General features: G+C 38.5%; 1 protein-coding gene across 2 annotated transcripts; it reads left to right on the top strand.

The window, feature by feature from the left end:
• Window positions 1-3,947: 3,947 nt before the first annotated feature.
• Window positions 3,948-24,877, top strand: LOC108235599 (FYVE, RhoGEF and PH domain-containing protein 5). 2 transcript variants are annotated; one of them, XM_017415709.3, is made up of 21 exons: window positions 3,948-4,466; window positions 5,570-8,000; window positions 12,937-13,090; window positions 13,524-13,582; window positions 13,701-13,731; window positions 14,985-15,136; window positions 15,221-15,377; window positions 17,294-17,384; window positions 17,513-17,563; window positions 18,007-18,065; window positions 19,476-19,547; window positions 19,754-19,822; window positions 21,722-21,805; window positions 22,009-22,088; window positions 22,251-22,347; window positions 22,518-22,655; window positions 22,864-22,966; window positions 23,466-23,602; window positions 23,681-23,779; window positions 23,993-24,147; window positions 24,761-24,877. In XM_017415709.3, exons 1-21 carry the CDS (start codon window positions 4,457-4,459, stop codon window positions 24,795-24,797), a joined length of 4,266 nt encoding a protein of 1,421 aa, XP_017271198.1. In that variant the 5' UTR covers window positions 3,948-4,456; the 3' UTR covers window positions 24,798-24,877. The 2 variants fall into 2 exon arrangements, with proteins under 2 accessions (XP_017271198.1, XP_017271197.1); XM_017415708.3 differs by having other exon boundaries at window positions 23,681-23,806.
• Window positions 24,878-25,566: the final 689 nt, after the last annotated feature.

The following is a 25,566-nucleotide window of genomic DNA, read 5'->3' as shown; positions in this document are numbered from 1 at the left end:
TTACAGCTCTTTAATGCGCTGGACTGCCATGAACCAGGTTAAAAAAAATAATGAAATCGTGTTTCTTTAGAAGAAAATGTCCATTGCATGCAAGAAATACACGTGGAACCCCAAAATGTAGCAAAGAATGAGGCTTTAATAGATTTTTTTCCCTGTAGGGCTCAGTTTCAACAAACATTTCTTGGAGTCAAAATAGGGTAAAAAGTCCAGAACTAACATTTTTTTCTTCTTGGCAAAACAGAGATGATTTATTTCTTAGTTAAAATGATAGTTCAGATTATTTGAACCGGGGTTCTGTTGAAACATTGTGAACAATGAATATCTTACCTGCTCTAGATAGCTCTTTGAACAACCTCAGTTTGGAAAAAGAGTTTAATTCTGACCAAATGGCTAGTCTGGGTGGGTCACTGTTGTTTTAAAACGGCTCCAATCTCAAAAGGGTTTTTAAAAATCTTTAAATTGTTGTCAGTTTTGCATTTTGCAGCTATTTACATATAATTTTGTGGGGGTTTTCCAAGCACAGTGTCAGCAGCAGCTAGCTGTAGCACTTTTTTGTTCAGCCTGGGTGTCTCCTGTTTGAATAATCATATCTCTGCCTTTATAGCCAGGCAATACAAATTTATGACAGTGTAAACATTTATAAAATGACATGCATGAACCGCTGTGATGATATAGTTTTTTGAACGTTTGGAGTTGTTTAAAGATGGCATCGGTCCACTTTGGTTTTGTTTCTGCTTGTATTAGCTGTTAGCTCATCAGTCTGGTCATAATTAGACGCTATTCCTCCTAACTGAGGTCGTTCAAATCTACAACAGGTAAGAAATTAATTGTTCATAACCTTTCCACAGAACTCCACTTCAAAAGATCCTAACTATCCATTTAAAGCACATTATAAGTCAAATTCCTGTTATCATACTGCTTTTGGGTCATTCCAACAGTTCAGCACAGCTTTGCAGCAAAATCACATTTCAGGTGGAGTGTGTTACTACATTAAATACTTGTAAACTAATATCATGTACAGATGACTTTGCCCTTTTCTGTTAAGGTCCCTTAATGCGCTCTTCAGTCAAACAGACACCTGCTTCTGTTTACTGCTCATTAATAAGAAATAAATCAGTCTACTACGAATGTGATGGTAAAAACTGAAAGGAGTCAAGATTAGAAGTTTTGGGAACCATTGTAGTATAACATAAATGACTGAATTCACTGTTGAAAAAGATGTAAATTGTACAAATGCACACAGTTTAGTCTATTCTTCCACATTTTAGGACATTATAAAGAGTCTCAGATGAACAGCAGCACACATGAAGTACATTGTTGGTCTGATCTTTACATAAGTACAAACATTATCCTACTGGCATTTTGATTAAGTGTGTGCGTGAGAGGACGGCTGCTCATCCTAAAGCACGTTTTCATATCTATGCTTCTTAGCGGATCTGTCATTTGCTGTTCGGTGCTGCACAGCACAATTTATCTTCCTCCCCTTTATTGACTGAAGATGAAAACACAATAATTGAAGCAACACAAACGAGGCCAGAGGTGCAGCCACACAATGTTTTTTAATGAGCTGAATATTCACTTAGTCACAGCACATTTATGTTGCTTTTAGTAAAAATCTGTACCAAAGTTTGTATTTCTTTTTTAAGAATTGAAAGGGTTTTTGTTTTTACTATGTTGAAAGATTATCAGTGAGACCATCAAAGAATGACAATCATATGGCAGGGGCTGCAAACTGATTGCCTGATGTAGAAGGGGATTGACTTTTGACCTTTAAGTGTGGTGCATTCATCACTGTGTGCTATCGAAAGGGAACGCCTCTGGTTAGTAGTCAGTAAAGCTTCAGAGGAACAGTAGTTACAGTTTTTTTGGCATTTGAGTGTCTGAATGAATCAAATGCATCCTCAAGCATTGGTCCTCAACAATGACATATTTATCGGCCACTGCTGAAAGGCGAAGGTGCTCACCGTCTGTCTGTAACCACAATATCTCAGAAACAGCAGATTTTAATGAAACTTTCAGAACGTAGTCACTGGATGCACATCTGCAACTGATTAACTTCTGGATTCAAATCAATTCAAGATGGCTGTCATAGCTAATCCATATTAACCAACACAAAGTGGCTATAACTCAGTCAGTTTTACAGATATTGAGCTGAAATTTTATGTAGTCGTACTCTTAGTGTGACGTCTCACAATATCACACGACGGCTACAACTCTGTCACTTCTCAACATAAAATGATCTTAGCCTAAATGTCTGGCATGAAAGAGCGATATGCATTCCTTCGGGAATGCATGCCTTTAATTTTATAGATGTGAAACGTATTGTTGCATGACTCTACAGCTGACAGTGATAATACAAAAGATGATGTGCAGTAACTGTGAAATTTGAGCATCGAGCAGGGAGTGACTAAAAGAACAACAGAAATACTGTGGAAACAGTCCTCTTTTAGAGAAACTTGTAACTCTGGGATAGCATTTTAACCCAATAGTTTATCACATAAAAAGAGACCATTTTAAAGGTGACATCAGGCTGTAAACAAATGTCAACAAATACGAAAGCCCTTCATGCAACGCCTCTTTTCCCCCCTTCTCCTGCTGCTGTCCTGATCAGCCACAGACAGAGTCACCGCCCTTAATGTTATTATTATTAATGCAGCTTGTCTTTTGCTGTGGTTCGCTGCGGCACACAAGTGTTTTAGTGTAATAAATCTTATCACCAGCTGACCACAATTCATCAGTAAAAATAGTGTCCTCGGCTTCCCTGCCTGTGAGTCACAGTGAATGCACCAGGAGGGGTTAAATGGTATCCATGAGCTGCTAAGGATGTGAAGCTGGGTTGAGCAGGAAACAGGGAGAGCAGCTTCCTGTTTTGTAATAATAAAAAAGAAGGCTGTTGTGGAGCAAATCAAACAGACAGATGGGTGTGCAGAGGAACAAGGCTGGTTTATCAATGCAAATGTTATTCCAGACTACAAATATATTTACATCAATCAGGAATATGAGTGCATCGGAAAATTAATCACAGCTGGCTCGGATCTGTAATTGTACTGTTGTCCTGTAATCACAATTTAAACATCAATTTATAGATTATATTAGGTGTTTATATTATGCGTAACCTATCACGTTACTGATACATTATAAAACTATGATTTATAAGTTGTTAATTCTATGATGTGTCAGAGTATTTTGCTACTTTCAACTGATGTGTAGACTGAAAAGCAAATTCTGAGTTTAGTTCTCTTAGTTTTTCTCACAGTCGAATGAACCTTTTGTTTCTTTTTAAGACATTACCCTTACAGAAAAAAAAAAACACTTGAATTTTACATGGGAAGATCACACTTTTTCCCATGCAAAAACACGCAAGGTTTTAATTAGTTAAACCTTGCATACCAAAGATTTAATTAAAGATCTTGAGTATGTGATAGAAAATAACTCTCAGCCACAATCACGTCAAATTTTAGCTCAACATTTGTAAAATTAACTGAGTTATAGCTATTTTTGTGTTGGCAGGTCGATCAGCTGTGGTAGCTGATTTGAATCAGGTTGGAGAGTTAAAGATGTACCTGCAATGATTACTTTCTGACAGGTTCATTAAAATCTGTCCTGTGGTTCAGGAGATATTTTGCTAACAGATAAACTAATTAACACAGACAGACAGGAATGTCAATTACATTATCATATGCATTTTTTTTAATTTTTTTTTTATTGTTTTGAACATATTTCCTAAGTGGATTTGGAACAAAAACACATTAAGTGCACAAGTGGAAAAGTCAATTAATGAACACGTAAAACACATGGGAAAACATGACTGGAACGTGTTCATGTGATCACATGTGGCCACATGATTTTTCCACATGTGATCACAAAAACATGGTAAACTCATGTGTTTTTTCCCCCCATAAGTATAATAAAGGATCTGAAAAATGTCAGGTCTGGACTAAATTGGTCGTTTCATTAGCTGTATTGTGGATCAAGAAGTTAATTCTTTTTAAAATAATTTTACTAACAGGATTATTCAGAGCTATAAATTCGTCATTTCTCTTTTTCACTGGTAGCGGACCACAAATCTGACCAATCAGCCTCAGTTTTTACTTGCAGGAGGATGTGCGTGTTTTCTGCACTTGCCTGGACGTGCAGCAGCTGCAGACGGATGCCGGTGTTTTTCGTGTGTGTGTGTGTGTGTGTGTGTGTGTGTGTGTTTTCTATCCAGTCTCTGCATTTGGTTTCCAGTCGCGTCCTGCGCGCTGTCTGTCGGACGCACGGGCGATCAGCTGAGCAGCGCTTGGCTCTCAGAGGAAAAAAACAAGCGGTGTTCAGTCTCAGTCCACTCTCTGTTTGGAGCAGAGCTACAGCAGAGTTTCCCTGACAGGATTAGATTTTTACTCATTCCCAAAAGTGTGGTGTATCGCAGCAGCTTTTTTGCGGACGGGATGCTGGAGGTGGCCGCTTCGCCAAAATGAACACAGGTGAGAGGATTTATTCTTAACAGTTTATATTTTGCTTTTGGAAAAAAATAGTTAGGGAAATGTTTGTTTCTTATATTTTCTGTTATTATACTGCTTTTCTCTTTCTTATTCTTTTGACATCCCAGTGAGAGGACAGCCCAAAGTGTCCTTTATGCTCATGTTTCCTCACTTAGACAGAAATTAAACTTGAAACTAAATCATATCATAATTAAAATCCAAACAGTTTCAGCTCAAAGGGTAATCATTTTGCCTAAACTTTAAGAATCATGTGACTTCTTTTTTGTAATATTGGTTGTTTTAAAGTTCAGCTAGATACTAATGGTCATGAATTATTAGAGATATAATGTTTAGTGATTCTGTTAAATTTGTGAAAATGACAGAAACTACATTTTTAGTTTGGCAGATTTTTTTTTATCTCTTTGTATTCTCATAGCACTTAAAGGCATCCTAACAGGGGTCTCTCACGTTTGAATTGCAGGAAGTGAGTCAGGGAAATCCCTCAGACTTCTTTGTGTTCTTTTTTGAACTGTGTTAAAGTATGCATTACTCATTATCAGGCCTTTGTCATATTTTAAAGCACTAGATTTGTAATAACCTGGCAGGTATACCATACATGTATTTATGGGAACACGTGTCTGTGTTCTGGCAGCATTAACTAATGGTTCCCTAGTTTGGTCAGGTTTGTGTGAGTAAGGATTCAGACCTGGCTGTGAGCAATGTGTTAACTTGAGTTTAGCCAGGATTCTGACATGATTCAGACTCAGCATCCAGACTTGAGCCATCACATGTGAGCCAATTACAGGACGATATTTACTCTGAATCAAATTATATCTTTTTGGCTTGTTTAATAGTCTCCAAAGGTTTAGCCTATCTAGGAGTTTGGTATAAATTTCTTACCTACAATTAGCTGTATTTCACTGTGAAGAAATTCCTCAAACTGGAATTTTGATAATATCAACAGAAAACTCTGGCTCACACTATTTAAGGTTTATTACCTGTAAGTGTTTGAGCAGATGTAGGTCACAGGAACGCCACAGAAATGACCCTGATAGCTATTTTAAAGCACATAATCTTACAGTTTCCCTTTCCTGTTGTTCCTTTAGACTGCACCCAGCCTTCGGTTGCTCCAAAGCCAAGATTTGTTTGTCACGCCAGCCTGAAGTTGCCTTCCCCTCTCCTGTCTGCAGCCAGGGGTCCTAAACCCTCTGTTGCCCCTAAACCTAAAGTCACACTGCTGCTAAATGGCAACCAGGGAGGATTCGGTAACGGCAGTGTGGTGACTTTAAATGGTGGGCTTGATGAACAGTGTGAGACACAGAATGGCCTAAACAAAGGAGTTATAACCACATTGCCTGGAGAGAAACAATTTAAAGGCAACACCCTGGAGTCACCAAACACTGATTTAAAGATGGTGTCAAAGGGGTCACTGGAAAGATGGGTGACAGAGGACAAAGAAGATGAAGATGCTGTTCAGAAAATGGATGAGGACTGGAGATTAACTGACAGTACCCTGACGGAGGAAGCTGACTCCATGAAAAAAACACCCTGGGTTAGCGATGACAGACTCACAGCTGACTCTGAGGAGATGATTGACACGGACGTGACGGAAGACATGGATGCTGAGGGTTGCGATGCAGGCGAGGCGCTGGCCGACACAGAAGGCCTCTCAGTGGGAGACATTTCTGTTAATAGCGCCGATGAGGCTCAGTGGTATTCGGCTGCCAATCAGGACGCAAAGAAGGGAGATGGAAGTACGGCAGACGACTTATCAGAGTCTTCTGTAGATGAACTGGGGATCCTTGTCAAAGGAAGTACACAGGACACTGATGCTAAACATACTTTTCGAACAGAAAGTGAAGAAGAAGATAAAAAGAAGGGCAGGATTGAGGATTGGCGGGAAAACTGTTTTTATGACTTCATCCCTGATAATCAGAAACAGGATACAACAAAGAGACATTATGCCTTGGAGTTTGATCGAGCTCACGAGCCTTTTTACGTCTGTTCAGAGGACATTATTAACAGCGATCAGAAGCTGGAAAGTTCACTCTCAATTTTGACTGGGAAATATGAGGAAACAGCAGAAAATGGACAAATAGAGGACAGCTTGGACTATGGTAGCACTGATGAGATTGAAAGCGATGACGGTCGTGAAAACAAAATGAGGACGGGTCAGAAAAGAGCCTCTGTCCAAACTGAGAAAGACAAAACTTATCAGTCGAAGGATTCATTGAACCATTTGGACTGCGAGCCAAGATTCAAGCAGGTAACGATCACAGTGCCAACGGACACCGACACCTCGCTGACGTCTTCCCTCTCTGAGAGCCAGCTGCTGTCCCCAAATGACTCTGATATCTTCAGAGATGAGGACGACCTTGAGGGCTGCATTGTGCCATATCTGGATGAGACCACTGACACAGAGCCCGACATCAGTGAGGAACATGTTTACGATGAGCCGGGGAAAGTGTCACGTGTTGGGAATGTTTTTCCTTTCGATAACAAGGCCATTGGGATTCGGTCACATTCTATGTCACACCGGATTACCAACGCTGTGGAGGATAGAGGAGTGCAGTTTTTACAGAAGACCTACATGAGTGGATTTGGACAACCTACATTAAGCAGCAGCCCGATGTTGAGCTCAACTCGACACAGGAGCTACTCCAAACCACAGTATTTGTCCCTGTACCCTCGCTCCCTCTCCATGGAGGGGCAGGACACACCACTGTGTATCTACAGGGATGGATCTCAGAGACCCAAAGACGCCATGTTTTCATCCGAAAGCTTCTCCAGGTGCTCTCCTCTGTCGTCCAGTGCTCTGTCCACACCTACATCTCTGGTGGATATTCCTCCTCCATTCGAGCTGTCCTACATCACCAAGAAGCCTATTACAAAGAGTTCCCCGTCACTTTTCACCGGGGCAGACTTGGCAGAGAAAAACAGGAAAAAGAAGTCCTCTATAAAGTGCTTCCTGATGCTTAAGTTTGGGAGGAAATCAGAACACAAGCCAGCGGTGGAAGGCAAGCCGCCTTCTTCAAAGTCGTCAGCTGAGTCCAGCTGCCGTTCACCCAGCAGACGGCTGGATTTGGACAGACAGAGCATCAGTAGCTCTCCACAACTAAACTCACGTTCAATTAGCAAGCTACACATTTCACCCGAGCCAGCTTCCACCCTCCTGTTGTACAATGACAGCAGAAGTAGAGGAAACTCCGTGGCCTTCCTCAATCGTAGTGTTGTCCGGGTGGAGTCCTTTGAGGACCGCTCCCGTGTCCCATTTGTAGCTCTTCCCCTGACCAAGCCACGCTCCATCTCCGTCCCCAACACAGATACCTCAGATTATGAGAATGTTCCTCCCATCAGCTCAGACTATGAGAATGTTCAGGTGCCACAGAGGAGGCCTGTGCCTCAGGCACCGTTTACAGACTTCTTTGATCGTCCCAGTCGAATCATGTCCTCTGCCAACGAGACAGACGGTTATGTGGACATGAGCAGCCTCCCTGGGTTTGAGAAGAAAACTCAGTTAACTGAGGAAACAGAAAGGTATGTAAACAACTACATCTTTATATATATGTTTATGCATCTTTAAAGGCAGAAAGCTGAAAGGCAGGAAGTCAGTAATGTTTGTGTGTGTGCGCCTGTGTCCATTTATTTGTTTTAATTTGTTAGCAAAACTTTTCATGAATCACTGAACGGATTTTAATGAAACACTCAGAAAATAATCATTGGATGTACAGCTACAACTAATTACATTTTGAAGTTAATCCAATTTAAGATGGCCACCATAGTTAATTGACCTTAGCAAACACAAAAATGTCTATAACTCAGTAAAGTTGTACAAATATTGATCTTTAATTTAAAAATCAAATCTTAATCTTGATTAAATCTGGCCCACATAATTACAGAAAACTCAATGCTTTAAAGTCATTAAAAAAAAAAAATTGTCGTGGGCTATTACTGTGCTTGAGGTAATTTGTTCAAGATTGTATATGGAAACGTTTTTATCACCCACCTCTGAAAGGTTAGGGAAAAGCAGTAATGTTTTTACCTTTGTCTGTGTGTCTGTCTGTCACCAAAATATTTCATGAACCACTGGAAAGATTTGAATAAAACCTGAACAAAGTAATCACTGGATGTACATCTTCAGCTGTTCAAGTCAAATCAGGATGACTGCCAAAGCCAACAGATATATATATATATATATATATATATATATATATATATATATATATATATATATATATATATATATATATATATATACATATTTATATTTTATAACAGCCAGTTTAACAAATATTGACCTTAACCTTGATGTGATAGTAGCTTTACAATATGGCTTCAGATTGTGCATAATGGTTTTTTCAGACTTTGACCAAAATGGCTACAACTCTGTCATTTGTCAACATAAGATGATCTTAGTCTGGCATTAAAAAATTGCCGGTGATATGTATTCCTTCAAGAAATGCTTGGCCTTTAACTAAACAATGTTAAAATATAAATTTTAATTCTTCAAAATTGCTGTAAGTATCAGAGGTAACTTGGATCTCTAATGTCTCTCCAGTCAGTCATTTAAATAATGAATAAATACTGAATAAAGTAACTTAATCAGTTTGAAAAATTTGCTAATGAATTCATTGGTATCATCAAACACACAGTACAACAGATACATTACTAAACAAATTAAACTTCAAGCTGATGATGATATATAAAAAAAATCATCCCTCTCATTGTTTATAAAAATGATAGAGATTCATCAGTGCGATAATAAACTTATTAGCATTAAGTTTTTTATTCTTGTCAGCAGAAACAAAAGAGCCACACTGCTAGCATCCCTAATGTGTTGTTAGAAGTGTGTATTTGTGTAACTTGATGTTGTTGGACATCGTCCTATTGATTCTTGTCACCTTTTATAATGAGCACCAGTCTCTTTTATTACTTCGTGGTCACTGCATGTGTTTAACAATCTCCCTGAAGACAAAAGATTTATCATCTCCTGATGTTGTGATGATTAGCAGTTGACAGGAGGCTCCCGTTGGCCTTGGAATGGGATTTAATATACTCTGTCTCTTACTGTGAGTGTAGCTGTGCTGTTGGGGCATGTTCAGTGGGAGAAGAGGAAATGCTGGTGCAGGGGTGGTCTCTTCACATCCAAGTGAAATCTGGCAGGTTTCATTCATATCTCATCTGTTTGGTGCAGAAAATGTCTCCTCTCAGTGGTTGTGAAGGTAGAGCCTCTTTTGTTCCTGGTTTGGTGTTATTTGTTGGTATGATCGGATCGGATGTGTTGATGTCAAACACCTCCCTGCCCCCTCTCCCCACTCCCTCTGCATTCCTGCCTGCTTTGCCCATATCATACGGACCACTCAAGATGAATAATAGGGCATTTTAGAGTCATTGCTCTTCTCCAGTCACTCTGGAACAACAAGCAGAGATACAATCTCAGTGTGTTCTGTAGTCAGCAGATGGTCTCTGCAGAGCTCGCCTCTTCATGGGTTCACAGCCTCTTATGGTGCGTGTGCAAGCAAAACAGCACCAAATGGGCACAAAAATATTAACTCCAGAGAAAAGGATGGCAAAATTTGGTTTGACATAAATCACGTTGCTTTAAATATCCAAAAAGGTTAACAATCACTTACTTATAGAAATAAAAAAGATTTTAGAACATAATTATTAACTGTTAAATTATTGCCTGCCATCGAAGGGTGAAGTAAGACTATAATGTTTTTGCCAGTGTCTGTGGGTGTGTTTGTGTGTCTGTCTGTTATTAAAACATCTCATGAACCATTGGACAAATTTTAATGAAACTCGCAGAAAGTAATCACCGGATGTACGATTCAAGATGGCTGCCACGGCCAACTCACCCCAGAAAATAGTTATAACTCAGTCTCTTTACCAGATATTTGGCTAAATCTTGATGTGGTAGTAGCTGAGAGTCATTCATTGCATACTTTGAGCGTGACATGTTGTGTACAGTACTGCATAGAAAAGGGCATGATGTCATTTTCAAGGTTTGACCAAAACGCCTAAACTTTGTCATTTGTCAACTTAATCATCTTAGTTTAAAACTCTGACAGGAAATGATATTTGCATTCCATCAAGGCCTTTAATTTTATAAAGATTTGGGCTGATATATGATTAGACTGCCTTAAAATATTTTACTCGTTATATAATAAGATTCTTACTAACTCAGTTACTATCTGTACTAATATTTTGGGTTCAATCTTTTTCCTTCACACACACATGCACAAAATTATTATTTTTTTACTTAGTACACAATATTTACCTGGATAAATGTTCATTAAATTCCCTTAAAATTGAGGTGATTTCACTATTTTTTCAAAAATTGTCCTGTTGACTTAAAATATTTCATTTAAATTTATGTAAAATCCCCAAAAGTCCTTAAAATAATAAAAATTACAGCCTATAGTACACTCCTTGTATTGATTTTAAATAAAAAAATAAATAATAAAGTTTTATAATTGTAATTTACAGTTCCAGAAATAAAAAAAGATAAGTTATTATATGGATTTACAAAGTATGGTGAAATCTTTAACAGACTTACAAATATTAATTTAGACCAAATTGGTTGAACATGGAGGTCTTTATTTAAACTGAGCTGTAAAGAAGTTAGTCCAATCAAAACTTTCAAGGAAAAACAGAAAAATCTAAATTATTTTCTGAGGATGAGTGGTTCAAAGTTTTAATAAATTCTTGTACTAATCTTTTAATTTGTTCCAGGAAACATAAGATAAAAGTTTTTACTTAAAGGAAGTTTGGTATAGATTCACAAGTTTACAGTATTTCCTGTTTGTGATTTAAGTGTGATCAGTAAAGACATGAGAATTACAACTGTTTGTGTTTAATTAGTTTGCTTGGATCGTGTTCGTCTGTAATAATTAGTTACTTGAGCACAAGCCAAGATTTTATGAGAAATCTCTTCCAAACTGTGATTCTTTTTTTTCTGCAACGGTAATGAGAGCACCGCACTATCTGGACAGGCATGAGAGTGGATGAGGTGGTTAATTTAACAATAGCCTGAGGAAGCCATATTAGCAGATAGTTTGGAGATTGGCCCCCCTCATCTCATCTATGCATTCACCAGAAACTTAGCCTGAGGAAAAGTGGAAGCATTAGTTTTTTTTTTATCTCCTCCTGTAGTTTATCTCTGCAGCTTTTGCCTTGAGCTTTTCTTACAAAGCGGCAGCCGAGTGAGGAGTGTCAGCAGCACTTTCTTTGGGAGTGATATAAAGGCCCAATATAGACACTGAAGTTCCGTGTTTCAGGAACCCCTGGTGTCACATTCAAAGTTTGTTCCAATAAGCAGCAATGGGCCATGCAGCTGTAATGTTTACGACACAGAGATCTGAACGGCTCACATATGTTGCTCGCGTGTTTGCTAATTTGCATCTCAGTGGGGTTAAATCCAATGATTCTGGGATTAAAACAAGGCAGATATTCATGCAGAGGTCCATAAGTGTAAGTTAGGAATATGTTTTTATTTGCATGGCTTACATTCTCTACTCAGCTGCAGCCATTAGCATATTCATTTGGTTTCCCCTGCAGAATAAAGTCCTGTAACATAAAACACCACCATGTTTCCCTTGGTGGGTACAGTTGTCACCGGAGGCCTTTAGAGACCAGTTTATTGCTTCAGATCTGCAATCTTTTATTTATTCACATTTTTCTTCAATACTGAATATGTTTATTATAGTGGTAATTCAATGAACATGAAGGACTGTAAAGAAGATTTTGATGGTTAAATGAAATTCAACTGATTTACTCTCACATAAATGAAGGTTGTAGAACAGAACCTAGCTTATAACAAAAAAAAGCATCTAACAGTGAGAAAATGAAAAAGCAGGTCTCATATGATGTGTTTCAAGATGATTAGAACTGAATTCTGAATACTTTGATTAATTAGTAGGTTTTATGTTAAAAAATAAAATGTCAAAACTGACACCATCCATGTTAATGATGTACAAATAAGGTTTAGAACATAGTTGTTGTTTTTTTGTCCTAAAGTTTATATTTAATTATTCCTTGAAAACATTAAAGTACAGTGGGAATCTGCCTGGTTGTGAAGGTTTACCTTGTATCTCCAAAAAAGTTTGGACCCACTGAAATATGATTGTGAGAGTAATATAAAACAAAACAAAAAAAATCAGCAGAATATTTTGAATAAAATATATTTCAAAAGCAAATACGATAATAAAACACAAGGACCAATTTAGTTTTGTAAGGTTATAACATAAAGCACACTGAAAGAACTCTCAAGATGCTTTTTAAACTTAAAAATGTGGTTCTTATATGTGCTTAAATTGCATAATGATGATAAAGTTATTATTTTTTAGAGCTAGATGGAAACATTGAATGTATACAATAGTAGCAGTGTCAAATTGCTTTCAAAGTAATTTGACTTGCAAGCCAATGTACATCCACTTTCTGTGATGTGGGCTGCTCTTTTTCCTTCCTGCAGTGCCTATACAGAAGCCTACAAGGTGTGCACTGTAGCTGCTGGCCCTCAGATTGCTTCTGTAGCCAACGGTCGGGCGGAGACGCTGTGCGAGGAAGACCAAGGACGCACTTCAGAGGAGGAGGACGGAGCAACAGACATGAACTATGACAGACAGGTTGGCCCTCCAGCATGCTGAGTTTGACTGAAGATGGGAAACGATTACAAAGTGTGGAAAAGTTGTGTCTATCAGACCTTTCTGCAATAAAATACCAAATACTCTTCAGTATACCTTGTTAGGCCACCTTTAGTTTAACTACAGCCCATGTTTGCTGTAGGTTTACAACATGCATTGTCATTTTTTCCCTATCTGTAGTTGCTTTTTTTTCCATCAAGATCTTGTTGATGGGAGAGCCAGACAGCTGTATTCAGGAGGCAGGTTAATGGGGGTTAATGGGCTGTTGCCAGATTGTCATCATTATTTAGATTTTGACTGCAGCTTTGAGATGCTGTGAAGAGGAGACATCGTTTATTTGTTGGACCCAGGCCAAAATACTTCAGTTTCTCCTAATGCTGAGCTGATTATAAGTGAATGTTGTGATTATTTACAGCCCGACGGTCGATCCAGAGCCTTTTACATTGTGAAAGAGCTGGTGGATACAGAGAGACTGTAAGTATAAGTTCGTAATATTTATTTTTAAACATTTACTTACAGGATGTACCAACAACAACAAAAAAACATTCTTCCATATCTACCCTGACTGTGTGTTGTTTGTTTCTCTCCTCAGACATGTGAAGGGGCTCAAACTGCTGCAGAAAGTGAGTAAAGTATGGGTTAAAAATGCAAAACCCATACAAACTACATCTTAAACTTTATGGGACTCTATGTTATTCAGTTAAATGTTGAAGTTCTTGATAGTTCAACTAGTAAAAGATGAAACAAGTTGAGTTGATTAGGAAGGTTGAGAAAGGTAGGTTGACAAAATTACATTTGACTGAAAAACATTAGACTAATTGATCAATGTTGGAAATATGAAAAGAAAGTGAATGTTTGGCCAAAAAAAAACTAACTCCATTCCAACTCTGAAGCATGGTGGTGGTGGAGTGATGATTTGGACGTCATTTCAATCCAAAGATTTGGAGCACCTTCCGGTCTTTGAGCTGTCCGTGAAATATGTGTGCACTTTTGTATCAAAAGTACTCTAGAGTCAAATGTGATGGTGTCTGTGCAGCAGCTGAAGCTTGTGCCATGATCCCAAAACACAGCATCACATCTACAGCAGAATGGCTGAAACAACAGAGGATTAAGGTGCTGCAGCCAAAGTTTAGCTCTCGACAGAATGGCATCAACCAAAGCCTCTTATTCTGAGGAAACCGAGGCAACTATGAGAAACACCAATATGAGAAACTGATAAGATTGTACAGAAGACGATTACTTCAAGCTACTGCCGCAAAACGTGGATTTACAAGTGAACAAATCATAGGGTTTGCTTAATTTTTTACACTCTGCATGTATAAAAGAACTTCCTTTCTGGTCAACTAATAATGACATATAGATATCACAATGATTTTAGCCTTATTGTACCTGCTTGTTTGCATGATAGCATCTTTTACACATCAGGTTTTTAGTTTGTGCTTTCTTTCTTTCTTAGCTCAAATTAAGGCTTATTGTTTTCTCTGTCTTAACTCCCCCTCTCCTCCCCAACCCCCCACAGACACATTATTAACACTGCAGTTTGAATTTTTACACTTAATTGTTCAGTTCACTGATGCACTTTGGAGTAAAAAGCCTTGCCCAGTGGTTCCTCAGAAGAAGAAGAAGATGGTGCAAACCCCCTCTTTTTTATTTTCCCTGTGATCTAAACCACTGAAGCTCCACCGCTCAAAGAGATGATGAGATTTCCTTTTTGTGTAATAGTTCATGGGCTCCCTGCTGTTTGATATTATCTGTTTGGCTGTGGTAGAGGACGGGGCAGGAAAAAAAAGTGTATGGAAACTGTAAGGCTTGACTGTTTGACTGTGACCTAACCTGTAAGATAAAAACAAAATCTCCACTCTCGTCTGTGTCTCAGGACTTTCGGGAAGCGGTGGGGGCTGCAGTCGGGGACGATGGGCAGCCTGTGTTGGACGATGAGAGGCTCAGAGAGATTCTCAATGAGCTGCCCGATGTTTACAGTCTGCACCGCAAAATCCTCACTGAGCTGGAGACTCGAGTCAGACTTTGGTGGGACACGAGGCGACAGACTGACAAACAAATCGGTGCCCTCTTCTTCTCCTGTACGCTCATTGTCTCTGTCTTTCCATTCAGGGAGGACGGCCAAAGAATCGCCGACATCTTCCTAACGAGGAGAGCAGAGTTCCTGGTCTTCACCACGTACATCGGCCACTACGATCGAAGCATAAGCTTACTGGAGGACAGCTGCCGAACTTCTCCTGCCTTCGCAGCCATTGTTCAGAAGTTTGAGGTGAGACCTGGTCTGCTTCCTTTTTTATTAAATACAAAAACAAACAGCTGTGCTCTCTTACAAAAAAAAAATCTAATTTAAAATACAGTCTAGGAAGTTCAGATGAACCAAAACAGAAACTCTGACATGAATTAAAGGCCTATCATTAAGGAATGCACATCACCCACTGCCTTTAACACCAGAAATATAAACAAAAACCACCTTATGATGAATTATAACCTTTTTGGTCAAACATCATAAATTAGGTTCAGCAAAATCTTGTGATATTGTGAGATCTTGAAAAATGTTTTAGCATTTAGATGTTAGGGATGACCATGTGCTACTACATCTCCAAAATTAGCTTATTATTGGTAAAATGGACTAAATTATAGCCATTATTGTGTTAGTTAAGATTGGTTAGTTGTGGTGAACATTTTAAATTAGGATGACTCCGAAAGTTAATCATTCGTAGATGTACATCAACTGATTCCAATAATTAAAAGTAAAGTTTTAATCAACCCCTTCCTCATTTTTCTTGTATAAGGAGCATATTACAGAAAACATTCATTTTAATAAAAAAAGTAGAAAGCATATTTTACTAATTCAAAGTTTTTTTGAAAGACTGATTCATGTCAGCAGGTTTGAATGACAGACAGACATTATTCCCTTTTCCTCATCTGTTCTCTTTCTCTGCCTCACCTACAGTAGATAAAAGTAGAGGAATTTGTGGCTTATAAGATTAATTTTGGGATTTATAGTCTGTGAAAAAAAAAAAGAAAAAACCCACTAGGTCTGAGTTATCAATGATATAATCTATAATCCGCAAGTTTTGTTAGATTAAGCGTGTGCTAAATCCTGAAACATGGTGATGATTTGAGCTGTTAAGGAAAAAAATACTTTTTTTAAGGACATCACCTTAATTTTTCTTAGAAGATTTACTGCTGTGGCACCAAAGCTGTGGAGTTTCAAAACTGATGCCCTTTTATAACCAGTCAGCAAAGCATCAGTCCCAGTAAAGCTCTTACAGCAGGGCAAGAAGAGTGTAAAAGATCCCAAATAGGATTTAATAATAAAACTAAAGGAAACGTTGGATCTTCTGTTCACCGTTTGGTTTTAAACTCCCGACTCTGTCAGAGATCAATATAAAAGGTGTTTGTCCCCACGGTGGCCGGTGGCACAGACTATCACTGACTTTGTAATAAAGAGCCAGTTTGTAGATGAATGTCCACTGGGCCTGTCTAAATGTCTCTCATTTATGAGCAGAGGACTTTTTAGTGTTTTGCCTACATTTTATCGACCACTGAGGGAAGGAGCTGGCGAGGAGTCTTTGCAGAGCTTTGCACTTTTCTGTCAGATTTAGGAGCACTCATGTTGAAAATCTCCTGTGTTTCCCCTAAGCTCTTTCTTTATTAATGCCAGTGGTATTTTTTTGTTTGTCCTTTAAATGGGAGGCTGCTGACAGAATAGTTTTTTTTCCCACACTGAGAATTAACAACTTACTGTTTGCATGCTGTTTAATATTATGTGACGCAAAAAGGTATTCTTAGTCCAAATTAGATTTGAAATGGGATTTTTAAGTTTAGAGAAAACTAAAACTAAATAAAATTTGAAATTCTCATTTTGAATTTGATGTTGCCAAGGCACCAGTTTCACGAGGACAAGAGTATCCACTGAATTTAAACATATTGTTAATGTTTAGGACCTAGGTAGACAAACTGCCTCCATTTATAAAGTAAAACGTGTTTCTGTTTAGACCATTATGAAGCTTTTAACAGATTGAAATCCTCCTTTTTTCTATTTTTCAATTGTTTTGCTCCACTCTGCAACATGACTGTCCTTTCAAAGGCAGTACAAAAGTTTTTGGGTTGCTCACATGAGCCAAATTGTCAAAAATGACACGAAAGGTGAATAATTAAGTTTGTGTTGTTTTGTGTCAGGAGAAAAGCCCAGACGGGGACAGAGTTTCCTTCAAGCAGCAGCTCCTGCAAGTCATTGTGCGCGTGGCTCAGTATCGCATGATTCTCACCGGTGAGTGAAACGTAAAAGACAAGGTTTAATTAAATACGAACAGAGGATCTTTCCTGGATCACATGAAAGCTGATCACAGTTTGTGCTTTACGCTCTGAAGGTGATCTTTTATTTCTCTCCTCTCACAGATTATCTGAACAACCTCTCCCCTGATTCCAAAGAGTATGAAGACACCCAAGGTACAGTAAACACGCAACAAGAACAAACAGCAGTGTGTTCAGCTGCTGCTCACTTCAGGCTTTTTCTTACTACCAAGAGAGCTTTTCTGGCCTCTGTGCGTGGCTTTGTGTTTGTCTGTGTGCATTTGGCATGAAGAAATGGCCGTGAGAGAGCAAATTTAGGTTTCTTTGTTTGCGGTTTGAACCCACCAGACAGTCATTCCTGCTTTTTTTTTTCTGTCCGAAGACTGTTGTGTGTAAATCATGAGAAGGCGAGCTGCAGCAGCACTATCGCAAACAGCATCTCTGATAAGAGAGCCACGTCAGACTAAACACAGAGACACTTCCAGACTTCTTACTCTGTTTGTCTTGTACACAGAGTCAAGGAAACATCTCCTCAAAGGTGAATATTTGTTGTGGCTGCTGTCAGTTTCCTGATCCTTGTGTCTGTTTATCTCATTCAGCTGCTGTAGCAGTCGTCTCTGACATTGCAGATCAGGTCAACGACAGCTTAAAACACGGGGTAAGTGTCAAATATTACTCATAAATAATACAACAAAGGCTTGACAAAATCCAGAATTATATTTTCAAAATGCAACTAGTTATTATTCATTATGAACAGAAAACTACTACTACTTGAACAAAGTAGTGTAACTTAAAGCGTTAATTCAGATTTTTTTAAAATGTGGTTCTGTGGGAAGGTTGTGAACAGTTAATATCTTACCTGCTGTAGATAGCTCTTTGAACAACCTCAGTTTGAAGAAATAGAGTTTAATTTTGATCAGACTGATGAGTTAATGGCTAGTCTGACCAAGGCCAGGAACAAAACAAAATGCTGCCGTCTTAAAGGTTAATATCAGTTTATCCAAACACTGTTTTATAAACCACACTCCCATTATTTTTGGATAACATAGTTATTTACATAGATTTAATGGTTATTTGCAAGTATAAATAACAGCAGCAGCAGCTAGATGTAGCACCTAGGGCAGCCTAGGGCACTTCTAGCAGGAATGTCACAATATTCTGGCTGAAATAACCTTATAATGCAAGTCAGGTTTAGAAAAATTGCTACAAAAGTTTTTGAGGCTGGAGTTGTTTTTAAGACGGCAGCAATCCACTTATGTATTTGCCTTGCTGTGACTAGCTGTTTGCTTGTTAATTTCGTTTAATTTATCCAAACTGAGGCTATTCCAGAAACTTTTTATAGGAGGTAAACTAATAATTGTTTATAACCTTTCCACAGAACCGCCCTCCAAAAGTTCTGAACTATCCATTTAAGTCGTTAAAGTTTGTTCAACTTCACACAAACCCACCAAAGGCAAAAGAAAGAGAAAAAAAAGCCCTAAATATTACAAATAAAACCTGGGAAATAATGCAGAAATAAAAAGAATGTCTTTTAGGCTTTTATTGTGCATCTTTAAGCCGTGTTCAACATCCTCAGTCCTTTACAACTGTTTTCTTTTCAAACATTGCATTTTAATCAGCAGAATAGAGTGCACTTTAATAACAATTACACACTAGATGACTGCGAGAGACTGAATGACGTTATTGTCTTTTATTTTATTAAATTTGCCATGTTTGTATACATCATGCTCCCATCTATTATTAACTCATGACATGGGGACCTATTTAGCTCTATGACGGAACAAACAGTCCAATGTTATTTTCATTATTCTCAGCTTTATTTCATGCTTTGAAAGGGTCTGTTGTTAGCTGTTCTGTAAAATTTAAAACATTTCACAACTTATTTCAGAGGCCCTGCATTCACATCAGTCTAATTACGTTACAAGGAATAAGACTTCTAGCTTCCTTTTGACTCAGGTGATAGCATCTGTAGACTGCTGAACATTATCACACTCTTTCATCTTTTAGCCCTTGTTTTGGCTTCGCATTTCTTTCACTTTCTTTCTGTTGTTTTGTCTGCGTTTCTCAGGAGAACCTCTTGCGTCTGATCAACATAGCGTACAGCGTTCGGGGCCAGCGCGGCCTGCTTCATCCTGGCAGGGTACGACGCCGATAACAGCATTGTTTCTGTCTGAGCCTCGCCAGCCCTCCCTGTCTGCCCTCCACCACCCCTCGATGCCCTTTAAGCAGTCAGTCAGGCAGGGATACCTGGCCAGGCTGGATTAAAACAACTCTGATGACTGCAGATGGACCAGATTTGTCAGCACAGCATAATCTTGTTTGTATTATTTCTATTTTTACTGTCAGGTTTTTGTGAAGGAGGGCACCCTGATGAAGGTCAGCAGGAAGAGTCGCCAGCCTCGCCATTTGTTTTTGGTAAACTTCCTGTTTGTAGAGTTTTAGTGCACAGACACATTTGCTGTTATTTGCCGCTTCTCTAATTAAGATATATAACATTTGCCTTGTCACAATTTGTTTTATTTTCTAAATTAGTGTGAAATATAGAGTCAGGAACCCTCCTGGTTTATTTCTGTGTCCAGACTGAGCTATTAAGAGCAGAGTTTCCTGACAGGATGTTTCTGAATGTTAAGTTCCTGAACCAGACATTTGCTGACAGCACTGGGAAGGTCAGCTACCTAAGATCTGAAACAATACCTTGTAGAACAATTACCGTTCTGATTGTTATGATTTCAGCCCCTTAAATGCATATTCACTCATATCATTTTAGGGTAAGAAAACCAGAAGGAGAGGGAAATAATCAGAATCAGTGATTGAACTGGGTACTCTTTACGTCCTGTCGCTGAAGGGTCAACACCACATGATTAATTTACTAAAAGAGAGTCACAAATTAATATAAACATTTATACACACATCCAATACTAATCACAGCATAATTTTGTTGTCAGTGTATTCACTCAGACTGTGTTTCATCAATTATTATGAATAATGAAACAAGTCTGCAGGCATTTCCTTATAGTGAGGTAATAAACATCCAGAGAGAGATATAATGAAGTAGTGGAAAAATTAAAAAGTAATGCAAAAAAAGAAAATCCAAGGTAATGGTTTTAAATCAATAAATTCTTCCCAAACAAGTTTTATGATAACTGAAAATGTTACTTAAAATTTGTGTCAGAAATGGGTTATATCAATTCTTGTCTTTATTTTTTATTTATTGGAGAAATATGAACCTGTATAAATGATTCGGAGTGCAGCCGTAAACATGTTCACTGTCTTGTTCAAATTAAAAATAAATAAATAAATAAAATAAAATAAATATATATATATATATATTAATTATGGCATGCCGTTCAGGAAATTATTGTATATGTATTCTTATATTTGAAAGTTTGAATATATGGAATGAAAGTCTGAATATATGGAATGAAAGTCTGAATATATGGAATGAAAGTCTGAATATATGGAATGAAACTTGAATATATGGAATGAAACTTGAATATATGGAATGAAAGTCTGAATATATGGAATGAAATACAATAAATGTGTTAGCTTACTAAGCTTATTTAACTTCCTGTTTTACAAAATGGCATCAGAGGGAATATTACAATATTTTGTTGAACTTGAAAGCTTTTTGGCAACGGCAGCTCATACTTTTTAGATTATAGATGGGGCCTGTCGAAGGTCGTTCCTGTGAAGGGAGTGATGTGACCCTGTCCATAGAGGCAGACGGACCTGGTGTGGTCGCTGCACTCTGTCTACCACGTTGAAACAGTGAAAAAATTTCTTCATCAGTACTACGGTACTGGGTCCTTGTACTGGTACTACTTTGGTTCGTACATGCACTGGCCAAGGTATTTATAGCGTGTTCGTCGTTTAGAATCGCAGCAACCAAATTCCTTGCTGTGTCACACATGCCTGTTACTACTGAGTTATACAGGCCGTTTGCAAGTAAATTTCAATATGGCTGCCTATGATGTTAGATTATGTTTCATTCCATATATTCAGGTTTCATTCCATATATTCAAACTTTCAAATATAAGAATACATATACAATAATTTCCTGAACGGCATGCCATAATATATGTATATATATATATATATATAATTTTAAATGTGACTTTTTGTTTTTAAAAAAGTTCGTTTGGAAACTTTATATTAGACTCTAGTGACACCTACTGGAGAGTTGCAGCACTACATGGAGAAACTGAGTGGATCACTGTCTTTGTTACTTCTTTTTTTTAAACATTTCGTCACATTTGCAGCCACTCAAGACTGGACAGTTCTGCAGATTTACTCCTTGTTTTGCTCTTCTGTCAGATGAACGATGTGCTGCTCTACACTTACCCTCAGCAGGATGGGAAATACAGGCTGAAGAACACTTTACCTCTGACTGGGTTAAAGGTCGGCCCATCATCAAGTCACTCAATAATCGCTTTAATTTGTAGCCAAGTCTTTCAAAATGATCAAGAATTAATGTCTATTTAAATCATTTGCCAACGCATAGTATTTAAAAACTATAGGCATAAAATGATCAGATAAAACAGGTTAGAAGTTTTACCATCTCTTGTTTTTTGTCTGTCTGATTTTTGTGATTAATTACCCAGGTCAGTAAACCCAGTGTGCAAAATGTCCAACATGCACTAAAAATAGAAGGGACAGACATCTCCATCATTTTGTCTGCCAGGTGGGTCACACTGTACAGTTAAAAAATACAAAAATGTCACAGTCACATTCATCATTTTACCCTCAAACTTTTAAGTGTTTGCATGCACAGCAGATGTTTTTAAGTTTTGACGTTGATGACATTCAGATCAGTACAGCTGAAGTTTGCGTGCACTGTTTGCAGCTCCTTCCTTGAAAGAGAGGACTGGTTTTACACCTTGAACCGCACAGTGACTGAACACACCAGAGGCTCTGGGGCTCTCAGCAGCTGCTCAGGAGAGGTGAGTAAATCCTGCCTCGTATCTCTGCATCCTCTCGGTGCGCAGATACATGTTTTTATTTCAGTCATGCTTATCTGCACCCACCAGAATGAGACTGATGGTGCGGCTTCTGGTCGCCGAGCTTCCCGCTGTGATAAATCACTGGATGTGTGTTTGTGCGTGTTTCCCAGGCCAGGGATCGTCTCGGGCTATCCCTGGGAGAAAAAGCTCCCACACTCGTTCCTGTCTCACAAGTCATGATGTGCATGAACTGCACTGCAGATTTCAGCCTAACTCTTCGCAGACACCACTGCCACAGCTGCGGGCGAGTAAGTCACGCACACAGAAAGCCCAAAGTACTCTGAAATACTCAACTTTAATCCTTCTATGTCTGAACTTCACAATGTTGAGAAATCATATAGGAAAAAAATCATGTTTTGAGGGGGATGTCTGTTGATTGTATGTAGAAAATTATGTTTTTTACCAGACTGTTTCCTGTGTTCAACTTGTTTGTTTCCATTTTGTTGTACGGCACAGATTGTTTGTCGAAGCTGCTCCAGGAACAGGTATCCACTGAAGTACATGAAAGACCGCATGGCCAAAGTGTGTGATCACTGTTACAACGAGCTGAAAAAGAGAGGTAAAAAGGCAGCCTGGTTAAATTAAAACACATCTTTAATGTTGTCTGTAGTTCCCACTGCTGTGCACGTATGATCGAGCAATATAGGAGTTGTTTTGGCAGCCAGGTTGCAGAATCAACCCACAAAGTCCCAAGATTTTTCAACATGAGCTTTAGCTAACAAAGGGATCATTTATTCTGTCCATTCAAGACAAGAACATTTTTTTGTTTGTTTTTGTCAAAATGAGTTTGTAACCCCAGTAGAGGGTGTATTTTAGCCACAGTATTCTTCTCATTTTGACTCTGGCACCAATTTCAAGCAAAGAATTTGAAAAAAACAAAGAACAAAACACCCATGTTTTTTTCTTGTTCTAATCTGTACTGGGAAGTTAAAATCAGGGTCAAGTTCCTGTAAGGAACTTCCCTCCTGGGAACAAATCATTCACAAAGGTTGTATCATCAATTATATGTCCATATCTATCTTTGTTTTGGGGTAAAAGGAAGTTGTTTGTCATTACAGGAGGAGATGTATCTGCGCTCTCAGGAAACAGCAGCCCTCGGGTGGCCCGCTCCAGCCGTCCCCTCTCTACTGTATTCCAAAACATCCATCCTCCCAATATTTGGAGGCATCGAAAAGGCACAGCGTCCTTCACTCAGGTAAATTCACCAGACAGATCTTGTATAATGTGTTCGTCGTGTCTTGCCTTGTCATCTAAAGTTGCTCCTGATGTGCAGGTGACCGTGTCAGAGGAGGGCTCCATCAGCGGCACGCTACAGCGAAGCAAGAAGAGCAAAAAGAACTGGAAGAGGCTATGGTTCCTTCTAAAAGACAAGGTGCTTTACACCTACCGAGCCCAAGAGGTGAGGGGAAACATGCGGTCCCCTTTAACCTGAAGAGCTTTTTATACACACTTAAATGTGCACAAGGCAGCAAAAAAAAAAAAAGCATCACCTGTAACCGCAGCCATTAGTTAAATCACAATAACTGGAATTCATTCATTTATGTCATGAGGTATTTCCCTGATTCTAATTATTTTTTATCTGCAGGAGAAAGTAGCAGCAGAAAGTTTGCCTCTTCTGGGTTTCACAGTGAAGCTAACAGACAAGCAGGGGGGAGACGAGGCGGCCAACGTCTTTCAGCTTTACCACCAAAACACTTTGTATTACTCTTTTAAAGCTGAAGACAACTTCACAGCCCAGAGGTGAGACGCACGCTTAACTGAGAGCTAATGATAAAACATTTAAGCCATAGTTCAGACATTTTGGGATGTTGTCAGGGTTATAATACCGTACCTGTTGTAAATAGCTCTTTTTACTGTTCTTCAGGCTTATAAAACAACTTTAATGTAGAATTCTTTAACTCTGGTATGCTGTTTTTGAGAAAGCATTGTTTTATAAGCTTGAAAAACTATATAAATAGGCCCTCATTTGGCTAGTCTCGGTCCTCTGTCTTCTGACTGGTGATGATAAGGTACTATTGATAAATGTTTGACAGAACAATGACCAAAATGTTCATTTAAGAGAACTCAAAGTTGTAACACTCATATTGTTACAGGTTTAATATGGTTGAGGATTCACCCTTTCAGTTGTGTCTTTGTGAGAGAAAAAAATCAGCCAAGTTTTACATTAGTCCCTGGGTTTTCACTGACCAGCAGATGTTGTGTCACAGCTGAAGTGAGGGCACAACTAATGAAAGAGTTTAAACCTTTTGCTTAAAAAAGCAGAACAGATTAAAATGTAAAACCAAGCCACAAAATTAGATAAATGCAAATCATGCAGTTGTATTTCCCGTTCTAAAATCGTATCCCTGCACAGGTGGGCAAATGCAATGGAGGAAGCCACAAACTTATAGGATCCACCTTTAACCTCCTCTACAAACTCCTGTCTCTAAAAAAAAAAAGAAGACTGACTGACACCAAACTGGAAAGACAGGAAAAAATACCAGTCTTCTGTGATATCTGCATGCTGTAACCCGCCCAGCACAGCTGAAGAGATGAAGACGTCATGTTCTTTGAAAGAGGACACTATCTCCTACTTTGTCGACCTCCATTGTCCCCTCCCCACTGCTGCAGCAGGTGCAATGCCGAGATGTTGGCCCAGATAGCTGCCAGTGGGGAACGTTGCTTCAATGTGACCGGTAATTCAAAGTGGCTCATCAGCAACATTCCTCCAAGTTCAGTGGAAAAATACCGGATCATTATCACATCTTGAAAAGGACACATACTTTGTCATTTAGGATTTACTTGAGCGATTGTATTTCAGTTTTAAAAATTAACAAAAACATAAGTTAGAATGCATTCATTTTACACGCAGATCTCTCTTAACAATGCCCAAATCTTGAATGACCTCATCTTTAGTTTGACTAAGTTCTATGCCTTAATTTCAAAGCATCTCTATAATGAAAACTTGGAAGCACAGACTGATTAAAGAATGATCTAAAAATGTGCAGAAAAACCTGTATTTTTGTCGAAGAGGGACCTGCCAATAAATATGTAGCTTTTGTCTTTTTTTTTCTTTTCTTTTTGCACTGATGTGAAAGAGCATGAACAGGAACTGATGTACGACACGAAAAATACCAAAAACATCAGCCACTTGACTTAATTTTACTTTCTGAAAAAATA

The sequence above is a fragment of the Kryptolebias marmoratus genome, linkage group LG4, assembly GCF_001649575.2.
Source record: "Kryptolebias marmoratus isolate JLee-2015 linkage group LG4, ASM164957v2, whole genome shotgun sequence".
Taxonomy (NCBI): domain Eukaryota; kingdom Metazoa; phylum Chordata; class Actinopteri; order Cyprinodontiformes; family Rivulidae; genus Kryptolebias; species Kryptolebias marmoratus.
Note: the sequence above shows the minus strand (reverse complement) of the source record. Positions and strands in the feature narration are given on the sequence as shown.

Excerpts from the sequence above, each read along its gene's own strand:
- LOC108235599 (XM_017415708.3), top strand. Across the intron at positions 19,823-21,721 it reads AGCCTCGCCATTTGTTTTTG|ATGAACGATGTGCTGCTCTA; the intron begins GTAAACTTCCTG and ends CTCTTCTGTCAG. Across the intron at positions 22,656-22,863 it reads ACTGCCACAGCTGCGGGCGA|ATTGTTTGTCGAAGCTGCTC; the intron begins GTAAGTCACGCA and ends TGTACGGCACAG.